The sequence below is a fragment of the Capra hircus genome (assembly GCF_001704415.2).
Source record: "Capra hircus breed San Clemente chromosome X unlocalized genomic scaffold, ASM170441v1, whole genome shotgun sequence".
NCBI lineage: Eukaryota > Metazoa > Chordata > Mammalia > Artiodactyla > Bovidae > Capra > Capra hircus.
Window position 1 is genome coordinate 3,124,500 of NW_017189516.1, and position 16,528 is coordinate 3,141,027.

Consider the following 16,528-nt stretch of genomic DNA (forward strand, 5'->3'; position numbering starts at 1 on the left):
AGTTCATCAAAACATTGCTTCATTTACATTTCATCTAAGCACTATCTTTCCTTAAGTCCTATAACAACTCTATCTTTCCTTAGATAAGAAATCCCATGGTTCCTCTGATTTAGTTTCCCTTGTAGCAATGATACAATAAACTTGGCTTTATCAGACTGCAGGTTTGTCCCTAGAGGTCTTCAGCTGATCAGGCTAGGGCAAGTGATACAGTAATATAATTCCAAAGATATTATGACTTGCATTAATAAGACAGCAACCTCAACCAAACGCTACAGAGAAAACACTGGAATGTGAGAAAATAGACAAATTAAAATGTGGCACCAAGAACTTATTATAAAGAGGATACTGAACAGAAGAACAATGTGTGTTTCAGCTACAAATTGAGCTTGGCTGCTTCCATGGATATAATTCTGGGGAAAAAAAAAGACAAAATTTAATCTTTAAATAAATGTTAAAATTTGGTAATGTAATCCTAAAATTGGCTATTTTTAAATACTATGAAATTATTAATTCATCTGATGTATATAAACACTGGATCTGTAGAATTCACCTGTAAAAAGTTTGACTAAAATAAAAGCTATCTCTGTGTTATTTATTATTTATTCATACTTACATTTATTTGTACTTATTCATTATACTTATACTATGTTTTCAACAAATGAGAAAACTAGTATTTTAGTGTACAAGACCATGAGGTAAAATAATATAAACTCCATGAAAACAGGGACTACATTTTTTGTATCACTCTATCTAATAATACCTAGTACATTGCCTAGAAACAGTAAATGGTCAAGTACTTGATCAATTATTCTATTTAGTTGAAGACTGACTTTCATTCTTAGCCAGCTTACTCAAAAGAACTCATCAAAAAGGATTAAAAAAAAACTTCCCCCTTTTAAGAGTATGGCATAGTCTTTTTAGCAATTGAAGTTCATTAATACAGAGTGATTGAAAAGTCAAAACTAAATCGAGTTTCTTCATATACTAGCACTGATCTAACAGGATATTAATCATTAAGGTTAACTTTGGTATATAATGTAAAGAAATTCTGGACTTCCCTTACCACATGTCCTGTGTGGGGATTCTTATGAGCATACGGTGGTCCTCTTATATGGTTCCACATTTGACCAGATGTCATAGCAAGCACAAAACACTAGGAAACAAAAAAAAATGAAATACTCATATAATATGGTATGGTCCCACTTTAATTAAATTAACAGGTATATGAAAAGTATACCTCTCAAGTAATACATGAAAAAAATTTTTCCATAAATGAAAAAAAAGCTTGTATTTCATCATAAGGACCACAAGAATCAATATTTACTTTGAAAGGAAAGCACTGTTTTAAAACTACAAATAAACTGATACAAGTTTAAAATTGAATACTGAAAAGCCTTTTAGAAGAATTTAAAGAATGGAGATTTTCATAGGGGTGAGTCTTTCAGGTTGAATAAAAACTAGGTACAAGGAGTTCCTTCAAGCTCTTGCCATACTAATGAGATAATGGAGGAAACAAACTGATTTTAAGGTAAAAAATAAAAATATCAATATATAAAATTTTTTCCCACAGATAAGAAAGAAACAAAATGCCACCTAACAATGTAATATTAGGAGTTTTATCTAAACAATTTTTCTTCCAACATTCACTCACCAGAGCAGCAAAAGCCCATCCAGTTTTATTAAAGAGAAATTCCATATTGCTCCTTCGAAGATACACAAGTCCACCAATAACAGCCAAAAGCAATCCCAACATAAGGGGACCAGCATAATTTGGGGGTCTAATTACTCTAATCTAATGAAAAGGAGAGAAAAACATTTTAAAATATGAAATTTATTCATTAAGTATATAGATCAAAATAATTTGAAATGAAAACAATCAAAATTAGTGTGGTTACTTTCATGAAAAAATTACACTTTTTCTTTTCATCCTAATTAAAATAGCCTACAATGTATCCTAAAATGGTATGGATGCAATATTCTTTTTAACCACAACATAACATCTTTTAGGGAATTCCCAGGTGGCGCTAGTGGTAAAGAATCCACCTGCCAAGGCAGGAGATGCAGGAGACAAAGGTTTGATCCCTGGGTTGTAAAGATCCCCTGGAGGAGGAAATGGCAACCCACTCCAGTATTCCTGCCTGGAGAATCCCACGGGCAGGGGAGCCTGGCGGGCTACAGTCCATGGTGTTGCAAAGAGTTGGACATGACTGAAGTGACTGAGCACACATATACATCTTTTAGATTAAGAAGTATTACTAAGTATTTACTAAGTATTACTAAGTATTGCCAAGTACAACTAGATACTCCATGGATTTAATGAGGACGAAAGAGTGGTTTCCATGCTGAATTGACTAAGTAATAGAGTATGTTTTAACGTCACTCTTTCATCAGGATGATTCTGTTAAATGCTACTGATAAAGGGACTGACAAACTATCACCATCTCAGTGATATAAGGACGAGACCAATTAGGACCTCCCAGAAGAATAAGTGGATAATGACAAAGTAACTTTCTACAAAGCAAGGAAACTTACATTGACATCAGTTCTGTCAGCAATCCACCGGGCAATCTGCTCAGCTGAAAATCCACGCACCTGCAACTCATATGTATCACCCCGCTTGGGCTTCCCTTTTGCAGGAAAGTTGATGAAAGTTGGAGCTGAATTCATGTTTAGCTGAATAAAAAGTAGTCCATGAGAATACAAATTAACAGAAAAAAAAATCTTAACAGCAAATATCTTGAAATTTAGGCATTTTACAAAGACAAATAAGCCCAGGTTTAGGTGGGTTAAGTGATTCATCTAAGGAAAGTGGTAAATGATCCAAGAGTCAAACCCAAGGCTGCTTGTGACCTTAACTAGTACACTTTACTGACAAAATGTAAATTCCTAGCTAAGAAACCTACATTTTACTCCTTTAAAATGGAAAATTTCCCATACCACAATTACTTTAATCTGTTCTGACATTATGCAAAAAAAGAATACATTTACGAGAACTAAAATTGTCTCATGTAGCTTAGGTAATAGGAGAAGGCAATGGCACCCCACTCCAGTACTCTTGCCTGGAAAATCCCATGGATGGAGAAGCCTGGTAGGCTGCAGTTCGTGGGGTCACAAAGAGTTGGACATGACTGAGCAACTTCACTTTCACTTTTCACTTTCATGCATTGGAGAAGGAAATGGCAACCCACTCCAGTATTCTTGCCTGGAGAATCCCAGAGATGGGGGGAGCCTGGTGGGCTGCCGTCTATGGAGTTGCCCAGAGTTGGACACCACTAAAGTGACTTAGCAGCAGCAGCAGCAGCTTAGGTATGCTTCAAATAGAGCACGTTCTCAATGTGGAGGAAAGAAGATCAGGTAAGAGAGTACTCTATTGTAGGGAAAACCAATACAAAATGGTAACCAATCAGCAGAAATAGTCAATTCTAAAAGGTTCATAAGTATTTAGTGATAAGCATAACATTTCTCTGTCATGAGACCATGATATTCTTAAGATAACACTGGAATTGCTAAGGTAAAGAATCTAAGACCTACTCATTTGCATTGTATCTTTCCTGATGTGATAATACTTGCAGAAAATAGAAAATGTTAAGTCCAGGGAAAAGATGATCACCAACAGATGCAAGCATTCAGGTGCTCTCAGCAGGTAACCCTTTTAACAGAGATTGGCTTGTATAAAGTAACTATAACTTAAAGACTTCCCTGGTGGCTCAGACGGTAAAGCATCTGCCTACAGTGTGGGAGACCCAGGTTCAATCCCTGAATAGGGAAGATCTCCTGGAGAAGGGAATGGCAACCCACTCCAGTATTCTTGCCTCCCACCAACAAAAAGGGGCTCAAAGAAATATTTTGGGCTTCCCTGGTGGCTCAGAGGTTAAAGCGTCTACCTCCAATGCGGGAGACCCAGGTTCAATTCCTGGGTTGGGAAGATCCCCTGAAGAAGGAAATGGCAACCCACTCCAGTACTCTTGCCTGGGGAATGTCATGGATGAGGAGCCTGGTAGGCTACAGTCCACGGGGTTGCAAAGAGTCGGACATGACTGAGCGACTTCACTTTCACTTTAAAGACATCAACCAATAAAATAACCCACTCCCTTGCTTTGATTCTATACTTAAGAGTAACCCTTCTAAGAGTAGTTTTTTTTTTTTTAACTTTCCTATAAGGGGAGAGGGTATACCGATTAGATATATGATTAGTTTGGCCTTCTTGGCAGTAAAAGATGCTGAATTAGTGAATTTAAAAATTTAGCTCTTTGATTACCAATGTCCATGGATTTTTAGGGTTTGGCGAGTGTACACAAAGTCTGCAGAGCTAGATAAATTCTGGCTACGCTGTTAAAAATTCAGTTTGAGTCCACAAAACTAAGACCTGAATAGTGTTCATGCCGCCAAAGTGCTTCCCAAATTTTAGGCCAAACTCTTCAATAGTTGTTTATTTATATGGTGGTCCCCACTTGTCCACAGTTTCACTTTCTAAAGTTTAAGTTATCTGTGGTCAACTGCAGTCTGAAAATACTAAGTGGAGAATTCCAGAATCAAACAATTCAAAAATTTTAAATTGCAGCCATTCTGAGCAGTGTGATGAAATCTCTCACCATCTTACCCAGGATGTGAATGATCCCTTTGTCCAGCATATCCCACCCATTAGTCATTTAGTAGCTGTCTTGGTTTTCAGATCAACTGTTGTGATATCACAATGCTTGTATTCAAGTAACCCTTATTTTACTTAATAATGCCCCAAAACACAAGAGTAGTGATGCTGGCAATGAGATATGCCAAAGAGAAGCCATGAAGTGCTTCCTTTAAGTGGAAAGGTGAAAGCTCTCAATAAGGACAGAAAAAAAATCACTTGCTGAGGTTGCTATCTTCGTGAAATTGTAAAGGAAAAGAAATCTGCTAACTTTGCTGTTCCACTGAAAAAATTACGGTAAGTGATAAGTGCTTAATCAAGATAGAAAAGATAAATTTGTATAATAAGATATTGTGAGAGAGACCACACTCACATAACTTTCATTACAGTGAATCTGTTAGTCTCTCAGTCACCCAGACTCTTTATGACCCCATGGACTGTAGACCATCAGGTTCCTCTGTTCTTGGGATTTCCCAGGCAAGAAGAATACTGGAGTAGGTTGTCATTCCCTTCTCCAGGGGATTTTCCCAACCAAGGGATCAAACCTGGGTCTCTTGCAGTGCAAGCACCTGCTTTACCATCTGAGCCTATATTGTTTTAATTCTTCTATTTTGTTATTATTATTGCTACTCTTACTGTGCTTAATTTATAAGTTAAACTTTATCATAGGTAGGTATGTACATATGTATGTATAGGAAAAAATATAGTTACATATAGGGTTCAGTACTATTTGCAGTTTCAGAGTCTCAGAATGTATCCCCTGTGGATAAGCAGGGACTACTATACCACCTTTGGATTTAAAATATACATATATACATATGTGTCTAAAAGACCTATGTAATATATGAAATCCATTTCCTGTATGAAATTAAAAACAAAAAATTACAGGGTTATAAGGACCAACTCCAGTCCATTCTGCCAGCCACTATTACCATTTATAGACCTTTCTGAATTTATTCATATACATGTGTATATACTAGCAGAAAACATAATATTGTTTTGTGTCTGCCTTATTTAACAAAAATGGTATCACATTAACTGAAATATTCTACCTTTCATTTTGCTTTTTTTATTCAACCGTGTTTGAGATCTATCCATAACAGTGTGTGTATACACACACACACACACACACACACACACACACACACACACACACACACACACACACACCAGGGAAGCCTCATATAATATGGGTGGCTCAGATGGTAAAGGATCCGCCTGCAATGCAGGAGACCTGGGTTAAATCTCTGGGTTGGGAAGATCCCCTGGAGGAGGGCATGGCAACCCACTCCAACATTCTTGCCTGGAGAATCCCCATGGACAGAGGAGCCTGGAGAATCCCCATGGACAGAGGAGCCTGGAGGGCTACAGTCCATGGGGTCACAAAGAGTTGGACACAACTGTGTGACTAAGCACAGCATATATATATATATATATATATATATATGTTGAGGTTGGTATACATACATATATATGTATGCTCTCATAGTTTACTAAGTAATTATGCTATTGTTGGCAATTTAGTTTTTTCCTTTTTTCCCAATTAAAAAGGATGTTTTAAGAAAGAGTCGTGAACATATTTTCCTGTATATATGTGAAAATGTTTCTCTAGAAATGGAATAATTAGTTCATAGAGCAGAAACATTTTAAATGAAGATGGATAGAGCCAACATGCCTTCAAAAGTGGCTGTACCAATTAACACTCCTACCCAGCAACACAGGAAGGTATGTTTCCTTACATTCTTGCCAAAAGTTGATCTAATGGGTAAATATTGTAATAATATATATAATTTAACTTATACAATACATATAATTATATAACAACATTTATATACTATATAATTTATATAATAACACCATTATTATAGTTTGTATTTCAATGATTACTAGTATAACATCTTTACACCAAATCAGCTCTTTAAAAGTATTTTGTAATCTATAGACACAATCAACAGTGAAAAAGCAATGGTAAAAAAAATATATATCTGATAAGGGGCTAATATTGAGACAATATAAAGAACTACAACTAAAAAACCCATTTACTAAAAATTGGGCACAGGAAAAGAAAAGTTGGACAAAGGGACTTCCCTGGTGGCACAGTAGATAAGAATTTGCCTTGTAATGCAGGGAACACAGGTTTGATTCCTGATCTGGGAAGTTCCACATGCCACGGAGCAACTAAGCCCATGAGCCAAAACTATTGAGCCAGTGCTCTAGAACCTGGGAGCCACAACTACTGAGCCCATGTGCTACAACTACTAAAGCCCGTGTGCCTAGAGCCTGTGCTCTGCAATGAGAAGCACCACAATGAGAAATCCACATACCACAACAAAGAGTAGCCCCCATTCACCGCAACTAGATAAAGCCCACACAAAGCAATGAAGACCCATCATAACTAAAAATAAACAAATAATTTTTTTAAATTGGGCAACAGATATGGATAGACATTTCTCAAAAAAGATATACAAATTGCCAACAAGCACATGAAAAGATATTCTACATCTAATCATTAAAGAATTACAAATCAAAACCACAATGAGACACCATCTCACACTCATTAGGATAACTACTATCAAAAAATAATGCAAAATGGTGCAGCTGCTATGGAAAACAATATGAATGTTACTAAAAAAATGAAAAATAGAACTACCATATGATCTGGTAATTCCACTTGTGAGTTTAAATCTAAAAGAACTAAAAGCAGGGTCTTGAAGAGGTATCTGCATACCTATGTTGATAGCAGCATTATTCACAATAGCCAAAAGGTGGAAGCAACCCAAGTATCCATCAACAGATGAATGAATAAATAAAATGTGGTATATGCATACAATGCAACATTATTCAGCCTTTCAAAGCAAGGAAAAAAAAATTTTAATATTTATTTATTTATTTGGCTGCTCTGAGTTTTAGTTGTGGCATGTGAGATCTACTTTACCAACCAGGGATCAAACTCAGTCTCCTTGCGTTGGGGGCGTGGAGTCTTAGCCACTGGGGAAGTCCCTGAGACACATTAGGGAAGTCCCAAAAGCAAGACAATTTGGATGCATGCAACAACATGGATCAACTTCGAGGACAGTACACTAAGTGAAATAAGACAGTCACAAAAAGACAAGTATGTATGATTCGACTTATATGAGGTACTGACAACAGTCAAATTCACTGAGATAGAAAGCAGAATGATAGTTTCCAAGGGCTGGGGGAAGAGGGAATAAAGAGTTATTTGATGTGTAAAGAGTTTCAGTTTCATTGTACAAGGTGAAAAGAGTTCTGGAGATTGGTTATACAGAAATGTGAAGGTACTAAATACTACTGAACTACATTCAAGAATGGTTAAGATAGTACATTTCAGCACTAGTGGTAAAGAACCTGCCTGCCAATACCAGAGATACAAGAGATGCAGGTTCAATCTCTGGGTTGGGAAGATCCCCTGGAGGACATGGCAACCCACTCCAGTATTCTTGCCTGATGAATCCCGTGGACAGAGAAGCCTGATGGCTATATTTCATAGGATCACAAAGAGCCACACACGACTAAAGCAACTTAGCATGCACACACACATATTTTCTCACAATTAAAATTTGTTTTTAAATCTTATAGGCTTTGACAATCCTTAGATGTTAAAGAGCCAAAATAAGATGTACAGTTTTTGGTAGCTTATCACTTTTTATCCATGCATGGCTTTTGTATGCTGTGGCATATAACAATATTCTTTGGAGAAAGATTTGAATTTATTCCACAGATGGACACACTACCATCCTTATACCACTAACTCTAAATATAGCTCTAAAAAGGTCATTGATATTAAAAGATGTTTGATGTAGAAGAAAACTTTATGTGTATCTTGGTAAAATAAGTGAAATTACAATTTTTAATTTCCAAAACAATCTTTGCATGAATAGTAGAGAATGAGAAAGCAATTTCTTAAACTCTAAAAACTGTTTCCTTTGGTCTAAAAAAGCCTAAATGCACTAATCTTTTAGGTTGCAGCATGTTTTATGAATACACTGATTTTGATTTATGGCGCTGTGTGAGATTAGAATATGACCAGCACAGTAACATACTGTAAAATGGAACATTAAGCCATTTGTTTGACATTTACTTGAACATCTATTATGTGCTTAGCACTAATAGCTACAAGATACTGGCTCTGTCCATAAGTAAGTATACTCTAAGAAGGGCTGTCAAGCAACACTAGGGCTGAAGGATAAAGTAGACAGCAAGCAAAAATAGATGAATAACATGAGAGATGGAAATCCTAAAAAGAACCAAAAAGAAATACCAGAGATGAAAACCACTGTAACAGAAATGAAGAATGCCTTTGATGGACTCAGTATACAGGACATGGCTGAAATATCTCTGAGCTAGAGGATCTATCAATAGAATCCTTGAAAAGTGAAAAGTAAAGAGAACAAAGACAAAAACAAAACAAAACAGAATATCCAGGGACTGTGGGTATACAAAAGGTGTAACACATACATAATGGGAATACCAGAAGAAAGAGAAAGGAACAGAAGAAATATTAATGACTGAGAAATTTCCCAAAGTAATGTCAGACTCTAAACCACAGATTCAGAAAGCTCTAAGAATAAGTGGTGGATAAATGCCAACAACATTATACCCATGCATATAATTTAACTCAAAGAAATCAGAGATAAAGAAAAAACTCTTAAAGAAGTCAGAGGAATAAAATGCTTTACCCATAAAGTAAGAGAGATAAGAATTACATCCAACTTCTTTTCAGAAACCATGCAAACAGGAAGAAAGTGGAGTGAAATATTTAAAGTGTTGAGAGGAAAAAAATACTCTGTGAAATTATTCTTCAAAAGTGAAAGAGAGGGACTTCCCTGGTGGGCCAGTGATTAAGAATCCACGTTCCAATGCATGGGATCCAGGTTCAATCCCTAGTCGGGAAACTAAGATCCCACATGCTGTGGGGCAACTAAGCCTGTGTGCAGCAACTACTGAACCTGTACACTCTAAAGCCCATGTGCCACAACTAGAGAAGCCCTCTCACACTGTGACTAGAGAAAGCCTGCACACCCCAACAAAGAGCCTGTGTGCTGCAATGAAGACCTAGCACAGTTAAAAATTTTAAAAATAAACTTCTTCCCCCAAAAAGTGAAGGACAAATAAAGACTTTCAGACAAACAAAGCTTGAGGGAATCCCTTACAAGAAATGTTAAAAGAAGTTCTTTAGAGTAAAGGGAAATAAGGTAGGCTGGAAACTTGAATCTACATAAAGAAAGAAAGGGACTGAAAAGGGAGTAAGTGAAGGTAAAATAAAAACTTGTTTTTCTTATTCTTAATTAACACATAACAGTTTGTTCAAAATAATAGCAGCAATGTATTCAACTGTATGTGCGTATGTACCTATATATAAGTGAAACGAATGACAGAAATGAGTAAACTCCAGGAGACAGTGAAGACAGAGAAGTCTGGTGTGCTGCAGTTCATGGGGTCGCAAAGAGTGAGACTTGACTTAGCAACTGAACAACAACAATCGAAACAGTGCGGTATCCAAAGGAACAGAATAAAAAGCCCAGAAGTAGAACCACATATAGTCATCTGATTGTCAACAAAAGAGAAAAAGCAATTACGTGGAGAAAGTATAGTTTTAACAAATGGTGTTAAAATAACTAGATATCCATGAGCAAAAAAAAAAAACAGACCAAAAAAACCCCACAAAACCTAGACACAGACCTTATCCTGTTCACAAAAAATAACTCAAAATGGGACTTTCCTGGCAGTCCAGTGGTTAGGACTCTGCGCTTCCAATGCAGGAGACATGGGTTGAATCCCTGGTTGGGGAATAAGATCCCGCATGCTGCAAAGCATGGTCAAAAACAGAAAAAAGAAAATAACTCAAAATGGATCAAAGGCCTTAGTAAAAGACAAAATATAAAGCTCCTAAGAGATAACATAGTAGAAAATCTAGATGACGTCAGATATAGTGATGATTTTTTAGATACAACATCAAAGACACAATGTATGATAGAAATAACTGCTTAGTTGCTCAGTCATGTCTGACTCTTGTGACCCCATAGATTGTATGTAACCTGCCAGATTCCCTTGGCCATGGGATTCTCCAGGAAAGAATAGTGGAGTGGGTTGCCGTTTCCTTCTCCAGCAATCGAACTCAGGTCTCCTGCATTGCAGGCAGATTCTTTACCAACTGAGCTACAAGGGAAGCCCTTAATATACTATATGATCCAGCAACTGTGCTCTTTGGTATTTATGCAAAGGAGTTAAAACTTGTGTCTGCATAAAAACCTGCATACAGGTGTTTATAACAGTTTTATTCATAACTGCTAAAACTTGGAAGCAACCAAGATTTCTTCAGTACATGAATGAATAAACAAAATCTGGTATATCCAGACAATAGGATATTATTTAGCTCTTAAAAGAAATGCGCCATCAAGCCATGAAAATACACGGAGGAACTTTACATTCATATTACTAAGTGAAAGAAGTCAATCTGAAAAGTCTACATACTGTATGATTCCAAGTATATGACATTTTGGAAAAGGCCAAACTGTGGACACAGCTAAAAGATCAGTGATTACCAAGGGTTAGTGTGGAGGGAGGAATTAGTAGAGTACAGAGAATTTTAGGGCAGTGAAAATACTATTTATGAATACATATTGATGGATACATCTCACTATACATTTGTCCAAATCAGCAGAATGTACAAGACCAAGAGTGAACTACTATATAAACTATGCACATTGGGTGATTATGATGTATTAATGGAGGTTCACCAACTGTAACAAACATACCATTCTGGTGGGGGATGTTGATAATGGAGAGGCTATTCACGTGCAGGGGCATAAGACATAACATGAAACCTTTGTATCTACCTCTCAATTTTGCCGTGAACCATAAGCTCCTCAAAGAATAGTTTTAATTTAAAAAAACACAGGTAAGAGAGGTCATGATTGATAGAGCCAGTGGTATGGGATATAGGGCACAGGAAAAAGTTAAGTGTTGAACAAGAAGGAGCCTTTTCACTAAGACAAGCTGCAAGAAGTTAAAGGCAAGTACCTAGCTCTTACCAAGAACTACAGTATTACTCTATCAGTCAGTTCAGTCGCAGTCATGTCCGACTCTTTGCAACCCCATGAATCGCAGCACGCCAGGCCTCCCTGTCCATCACCAACTCCCAGAGTTCACTCAGACTCATGTCCATCGAGTCAGTGATGCCATCCAGCCATCTCATCCTCTGTCGCCCCCTTCTCCTCCTGCCCCCAATCCCTCCCAGCATCAAAGTCTTTTCCAATGAGTCAACTCTTCGCATCAGGTGGCCAAAGTACTGGAGTTTCAGCTTTAGCATCATTCCTTCCAAAGAACACCCAGGGCTAATCTCCTTCAGAATGGACTAGTTGGATCTCCTTGCAGTCCAAGGGACTCTCAAGAGTCTTCTCCAACACCACAGTTCAAAAGCATCAATTCTTCGGTGCTCAGCCTTCTTTACAGTCCAACTCTCACATCCATACATGACCACAGGAAAAACCATAGCCTTGACTAGACAGACCTTAGTTGGCAAAGTAATGTCTCCGGTTTTGAATATGCTATCTAGGTTGATCACAGCTTTCCTTCCAAGGAGTAAGCGTCTTTTAATTTCATGGCTGCAGTCACCATCTCCAGTGATTTTGGAGCCTAAAAAAATAAAGTCTGACACTGTTTCCACTGTTTCCCCATCTATTTCCCATGAAGTGATGGGACCAGATGCCATGATCTTCGTTTTCTGAATGTTGAACTTTAAGCCAACTTTTTCACTCTCCTCTTTCACTTTCATCAAGAGGCTTTTTAGTTCCTCTTCACTTTCTGCCATAAGGGTGGTGTCATCTGCATATCTGAGGTGACTGATATTTCTCCCAGCAATCTTGATTCCAGCTTGTGTTTCTTCCAGTCCAGCGTTTCTCATGATGTATTCTGCATAGAAGTTAAATAAGCAGGGTGACAATATACAGCCTTGACATACTCCTTTTCCTATTTGGAACCAGTCTGTTGTTCCATGTCCAGTTCTAACTGTTGCTTCCTGACCTGCATACAGATTTCTCAAGAGGCAGGTTAGGTGGTTTGGTATTCCCATGTCTCTCAGAATTTTCCACAGTTAATTGTGATCCACACAGTCAAAGGCTTTTGCATAGTCAATAAAGCAGAAATAGATGTTTTTCTGGAACTCTCTTGCTTTTTCCATGATCCAGAGGATGTTGGCAATTTGATCTCTGGTTCCTCTGCCTTTTCTAAAACCAGCTTGAACATCAGGAAGTTCACGGTTCACGTATTGCTGAAGCCTGCGTTAGAGAATTTTAAGCATTACTTTACTAGCATGTGAGATGAGTGCAACTGTGCAGTAGTTTGAGCATTCTTTGGTATTGCCTTTCTTTGGGATTGGAATGAAAACTGACCTTTTCCAGTCCTGTGGCCACTGCTGAGTTTTCCAAATTTGCTGGCATATTGAGTGCAACACTTTCACAGCATCATCTTTCAGGATCTGAAATAGCTCAACTGGAATGCCATCACCTCCACTAGCTTTGTTTGTAGTGATGCTTTCTAAGGCCCACTTGACTTCACATTCCAGGATGTCTGGCTCTAGATGAGTGATCACACCATCGTGATTATCCGGGTCATGAAGGTCTTTTTTGGACAGTTCTTCTGTGTATTCTTGCCACTATTACACAATAGTGGGATTCTTGTTCTGAATCAAAAAGTTACTTGATAAACTGTTCACTTAAAAACAAAGTGGTACATTTTTTATTATATTTTACCACCAAAAAATATATATATATATATGTTTACATGATTTCTACCCAATGTCCATATTCTAAGAAGTTAGTATTTACCACCATATTCATGTTTGGCTAAAGTCCAGCTTTTATTTCACCAACTACTCTAGATCTTACACAAGACAAGTCCTATTTAACTTCTTGCAGCCACTGAAAAAGAGGTATTCCACATTATATATAGTTTACCTATTTCTATTTAACAGAATAACCAAATAACTTACCATCTGAAATACATCAGAGCCTTCATCAAAATCCACCATAGCAAAAAATATCCTGTTGGTAAATGCACTGGAATATCGCCAGGAGTTTGCAAGGATCTGGAATTCTTCATCAGCTTGCCTGGATGCAATTGGATTTGTAAAGATAACATATAAAACATTTTTAAGAACAATCTAGTGCAAGTCAGGCTCTGTTGATAGGGTTAGGACAAACCTTGGAAAACATTGCCACTGTTTTGGTATGAGAAATCTTATATCAAGAGTTGGGGATTTCAACAAGAAGTAGTGATTATCTGACTCTGCTTCATACTTTGTGCCTGTTTCTTATCAAAAAGCTCCTTCTAAATTCACTGGAAAAAATCTAGCTACAATTTGTAATAGGCTAAATTACTTCTAAGAGTTCAAAGACAAAGAATTTAGATTAGTTGAAAGCTCAAGCTATATTTTACTTTTCCCTGATTTCCCATATGCTTTTAATTCTAAGATCTGACATTTTTTCATCTGTGATTATCTTTTTTTGGTTTATCTTAAATTTGAATTTAATAGTATCATACATTTTCACTTCATAAATATGGTTAACACTAACAACTGGCAATGACAGTTACAAGTTAACTGAAAGATTAAGGAGTGTAAATAGGAATCATAATATTAGATTAAGTGAAGAGATGAGTAACAGTATAAGAAAAAATATTTTCACCGAATTCTAATAGATAAGAAAATAGCTTTCCCCCTCAAAATGGAATTTACATGATTGTGAAATAAACCTTTAAGTTTATTCTACAGTTTCCAATTGTTGTTTGTTGTTTTAGTCGCTAAGTCATGTCTGACTCTTTGCGACTCCATGGACTGTAGCCTGCCAGGCTCCGCTGTCCATGAGATTTCCCAGGCAAGATATCAGAGTGCATAGCCATTTCCTTCTCCAGGGTGTGATTATCTTTTAATTCTATCCCTCCACATTTATTTTCATTGCTGTCACCTAAAGTTAGATCTTTAATATCTGACATTTGAATTCTTTGACATTGACATTCTTTACTTTCTCCTCCTCCAATCCTTAAACATTGCAATATACATCAATCTTTCTAAATAGTTATTTCTTGATACTCTTCCTCTTCTCAGAAACCATTGGTGCTTTTTTATTACCTTCAGAACACAATCTCCAAGCTCTTTCACTGGTTATTCAAGGTTCTTTATCATCTATTTCCAAATAATTCATCTAGCTTTTACACAACCTTCAGTCAGTTCGGTCGCTCAGTCATGTCCAACTCTTTGCGACGCCATGGACTGCAGCACACTAGGCCTTCCTGTCCATCACCAACTCCCGGAGTTGACTCAAATTCACGTCCATGAGTCAGTGATGCCATACAACCATCTCACCTTCTGTCAACCCCTTCTCCTCCCCACCTTAATCTTCCCAGCATTAGGGTCTTTTCAAATGACTCAGTCCTTCGTATCAGGTGGCCAAAGTATTGGAGTTTCAGCTTCAGCATCAGTCCTTCCAGTGAATATTCAGGACTGATTTCCTTTAGGATGGACTGGTTGGATCTCCTTGCAGTCCAAGGGACTCTCAAGAGTCTTCTCCAAAACCACAGTTCAAAAGCATCAATTCTTTGGTGCTCAGCTTTCTTTATGGTACAACTCTCACATCCACACATGACTACTGGAAAAACCATAGCCTTGACTAGATGGATCTTTGTTAGCAAAGTAATGTCTCTGCCTTCTAATGCCTCTGTCTAGGTTGGTATTACTCAATCTCAAACAGGATGCCTTAATTCCAGCACTTTACTCCTATCTCTGTACCTTTCCACACATCATTACTTCTAAACAGAATATCCTACCGCCATGTAATATCTGATCCGTCTGTCTAGCCCTAGTACAAGTCCTACCTTCTCTATTAGGCCAAAACCTAACCACTCCTGTTATATGTCCTTCCTGAAATTTTATAGCATTTATTATGTACATAATTCATTTAGTACTTAATCATAAACTGTCTCATATTGACAGCTAAATTTTCATATGTGGAACTCATTTCCCTAGCCAGATGATAAGAGTGAACAGCACTCTGGGATCAAGCACTCCTATACTTTCATCTTAAGAGCACCACTACATAGTATTATACTAATACTGTTACTTAATTTTAGTTATTTGAATGAATTTAGGAAAATGTGAGCTAATTTAAAATTTGGTCTTGTAAAAGATACTATTAAAAACATTAAGAATTCATTAATTTGCATTTAATGTATAATTATGAAGGACTTTGTTTTCTGACATTTTTGTATACTCATGATTGCCAGTGAGTAAAACTGACTGAATTATGAGTAATTGCAGAATTTAAGTTTATTCATAGTTAATACTTACTATTCTTTTTCCTTCTTCTACCTATTTTCAATTTATATTCAGCAGAATCCCATGCCTAAAAAGAAGAACAGCACTCTGGGACCAAATATCTGGCCTATCTCCTACCTCTGGGGAGGAAATCTTTTAAGAAGTGTTATAAGGCTTAGGAAGCGTAACACATTATTCTGAAAGAAGGCTGTCTATTCCTTCACATGGGCTCAGGCTATCAGAATTTGGAAAAACCTCTCAAGATTTTACTAGTTTTTCACAGGTAGCTGTATGTTTCCTTTAAAGTGATTTCCCAGACCACAACATATGATCTAAAAACATAAGTAAATTAATAACAAAAAGCAAAGCTATTTTATTTTTTAGTATCCACTATTTTTAATTATCTATAATGTTTTTGTTTAAGAAATACCTTTTTTCCTAAAAGCATTCAGAAATAGTAAAAATCAAATCAACTAAGCATTGTTTGATCAAAGTTTAAGTGAGATTAGTCTCCATTTCTAAGGTTTAAAATTACTACAAAATAATCTAGAAAAAAGAAATACCTCTACATC

At 36.9% G+C, this 16,528-nt stretch overlaps 1 protein-coding gene across 1 annotated transcript in view; it reads right to left on the reverse strand.

The window, feature by feature from the left end:
- MAGT1 (magnesium transporter 1) overlaps nucleotides 1-13,755 on the reverse strand; it is a gene marked incomplete at its 5' end in the record, with an annotated part of 29,575 nt that extends 15,820 nt beyond the window's left edge. Inside the window, 5 exon segments of the mRNA XM_018043808.1 lie at nucleotides 347-410; nucleotides 1,064-1,153; nucleotides 1,652-1,792; nucleotides 2,533-2,673; nucleotides 13,638-13,755. Of these exon segments, the coding sequence (XP_017899297.1) occupies nucleotides 347-410; nucleotides 1,064-1,153; nucleotides 1,652-1,792; nucleotides 2,533-2,673; nucleotides 13,638-13,755 (554 nt within the window).
- Between the last annotated feature and the right edge of the window lie 2,773 nt (nucleotides 13,756-16,528).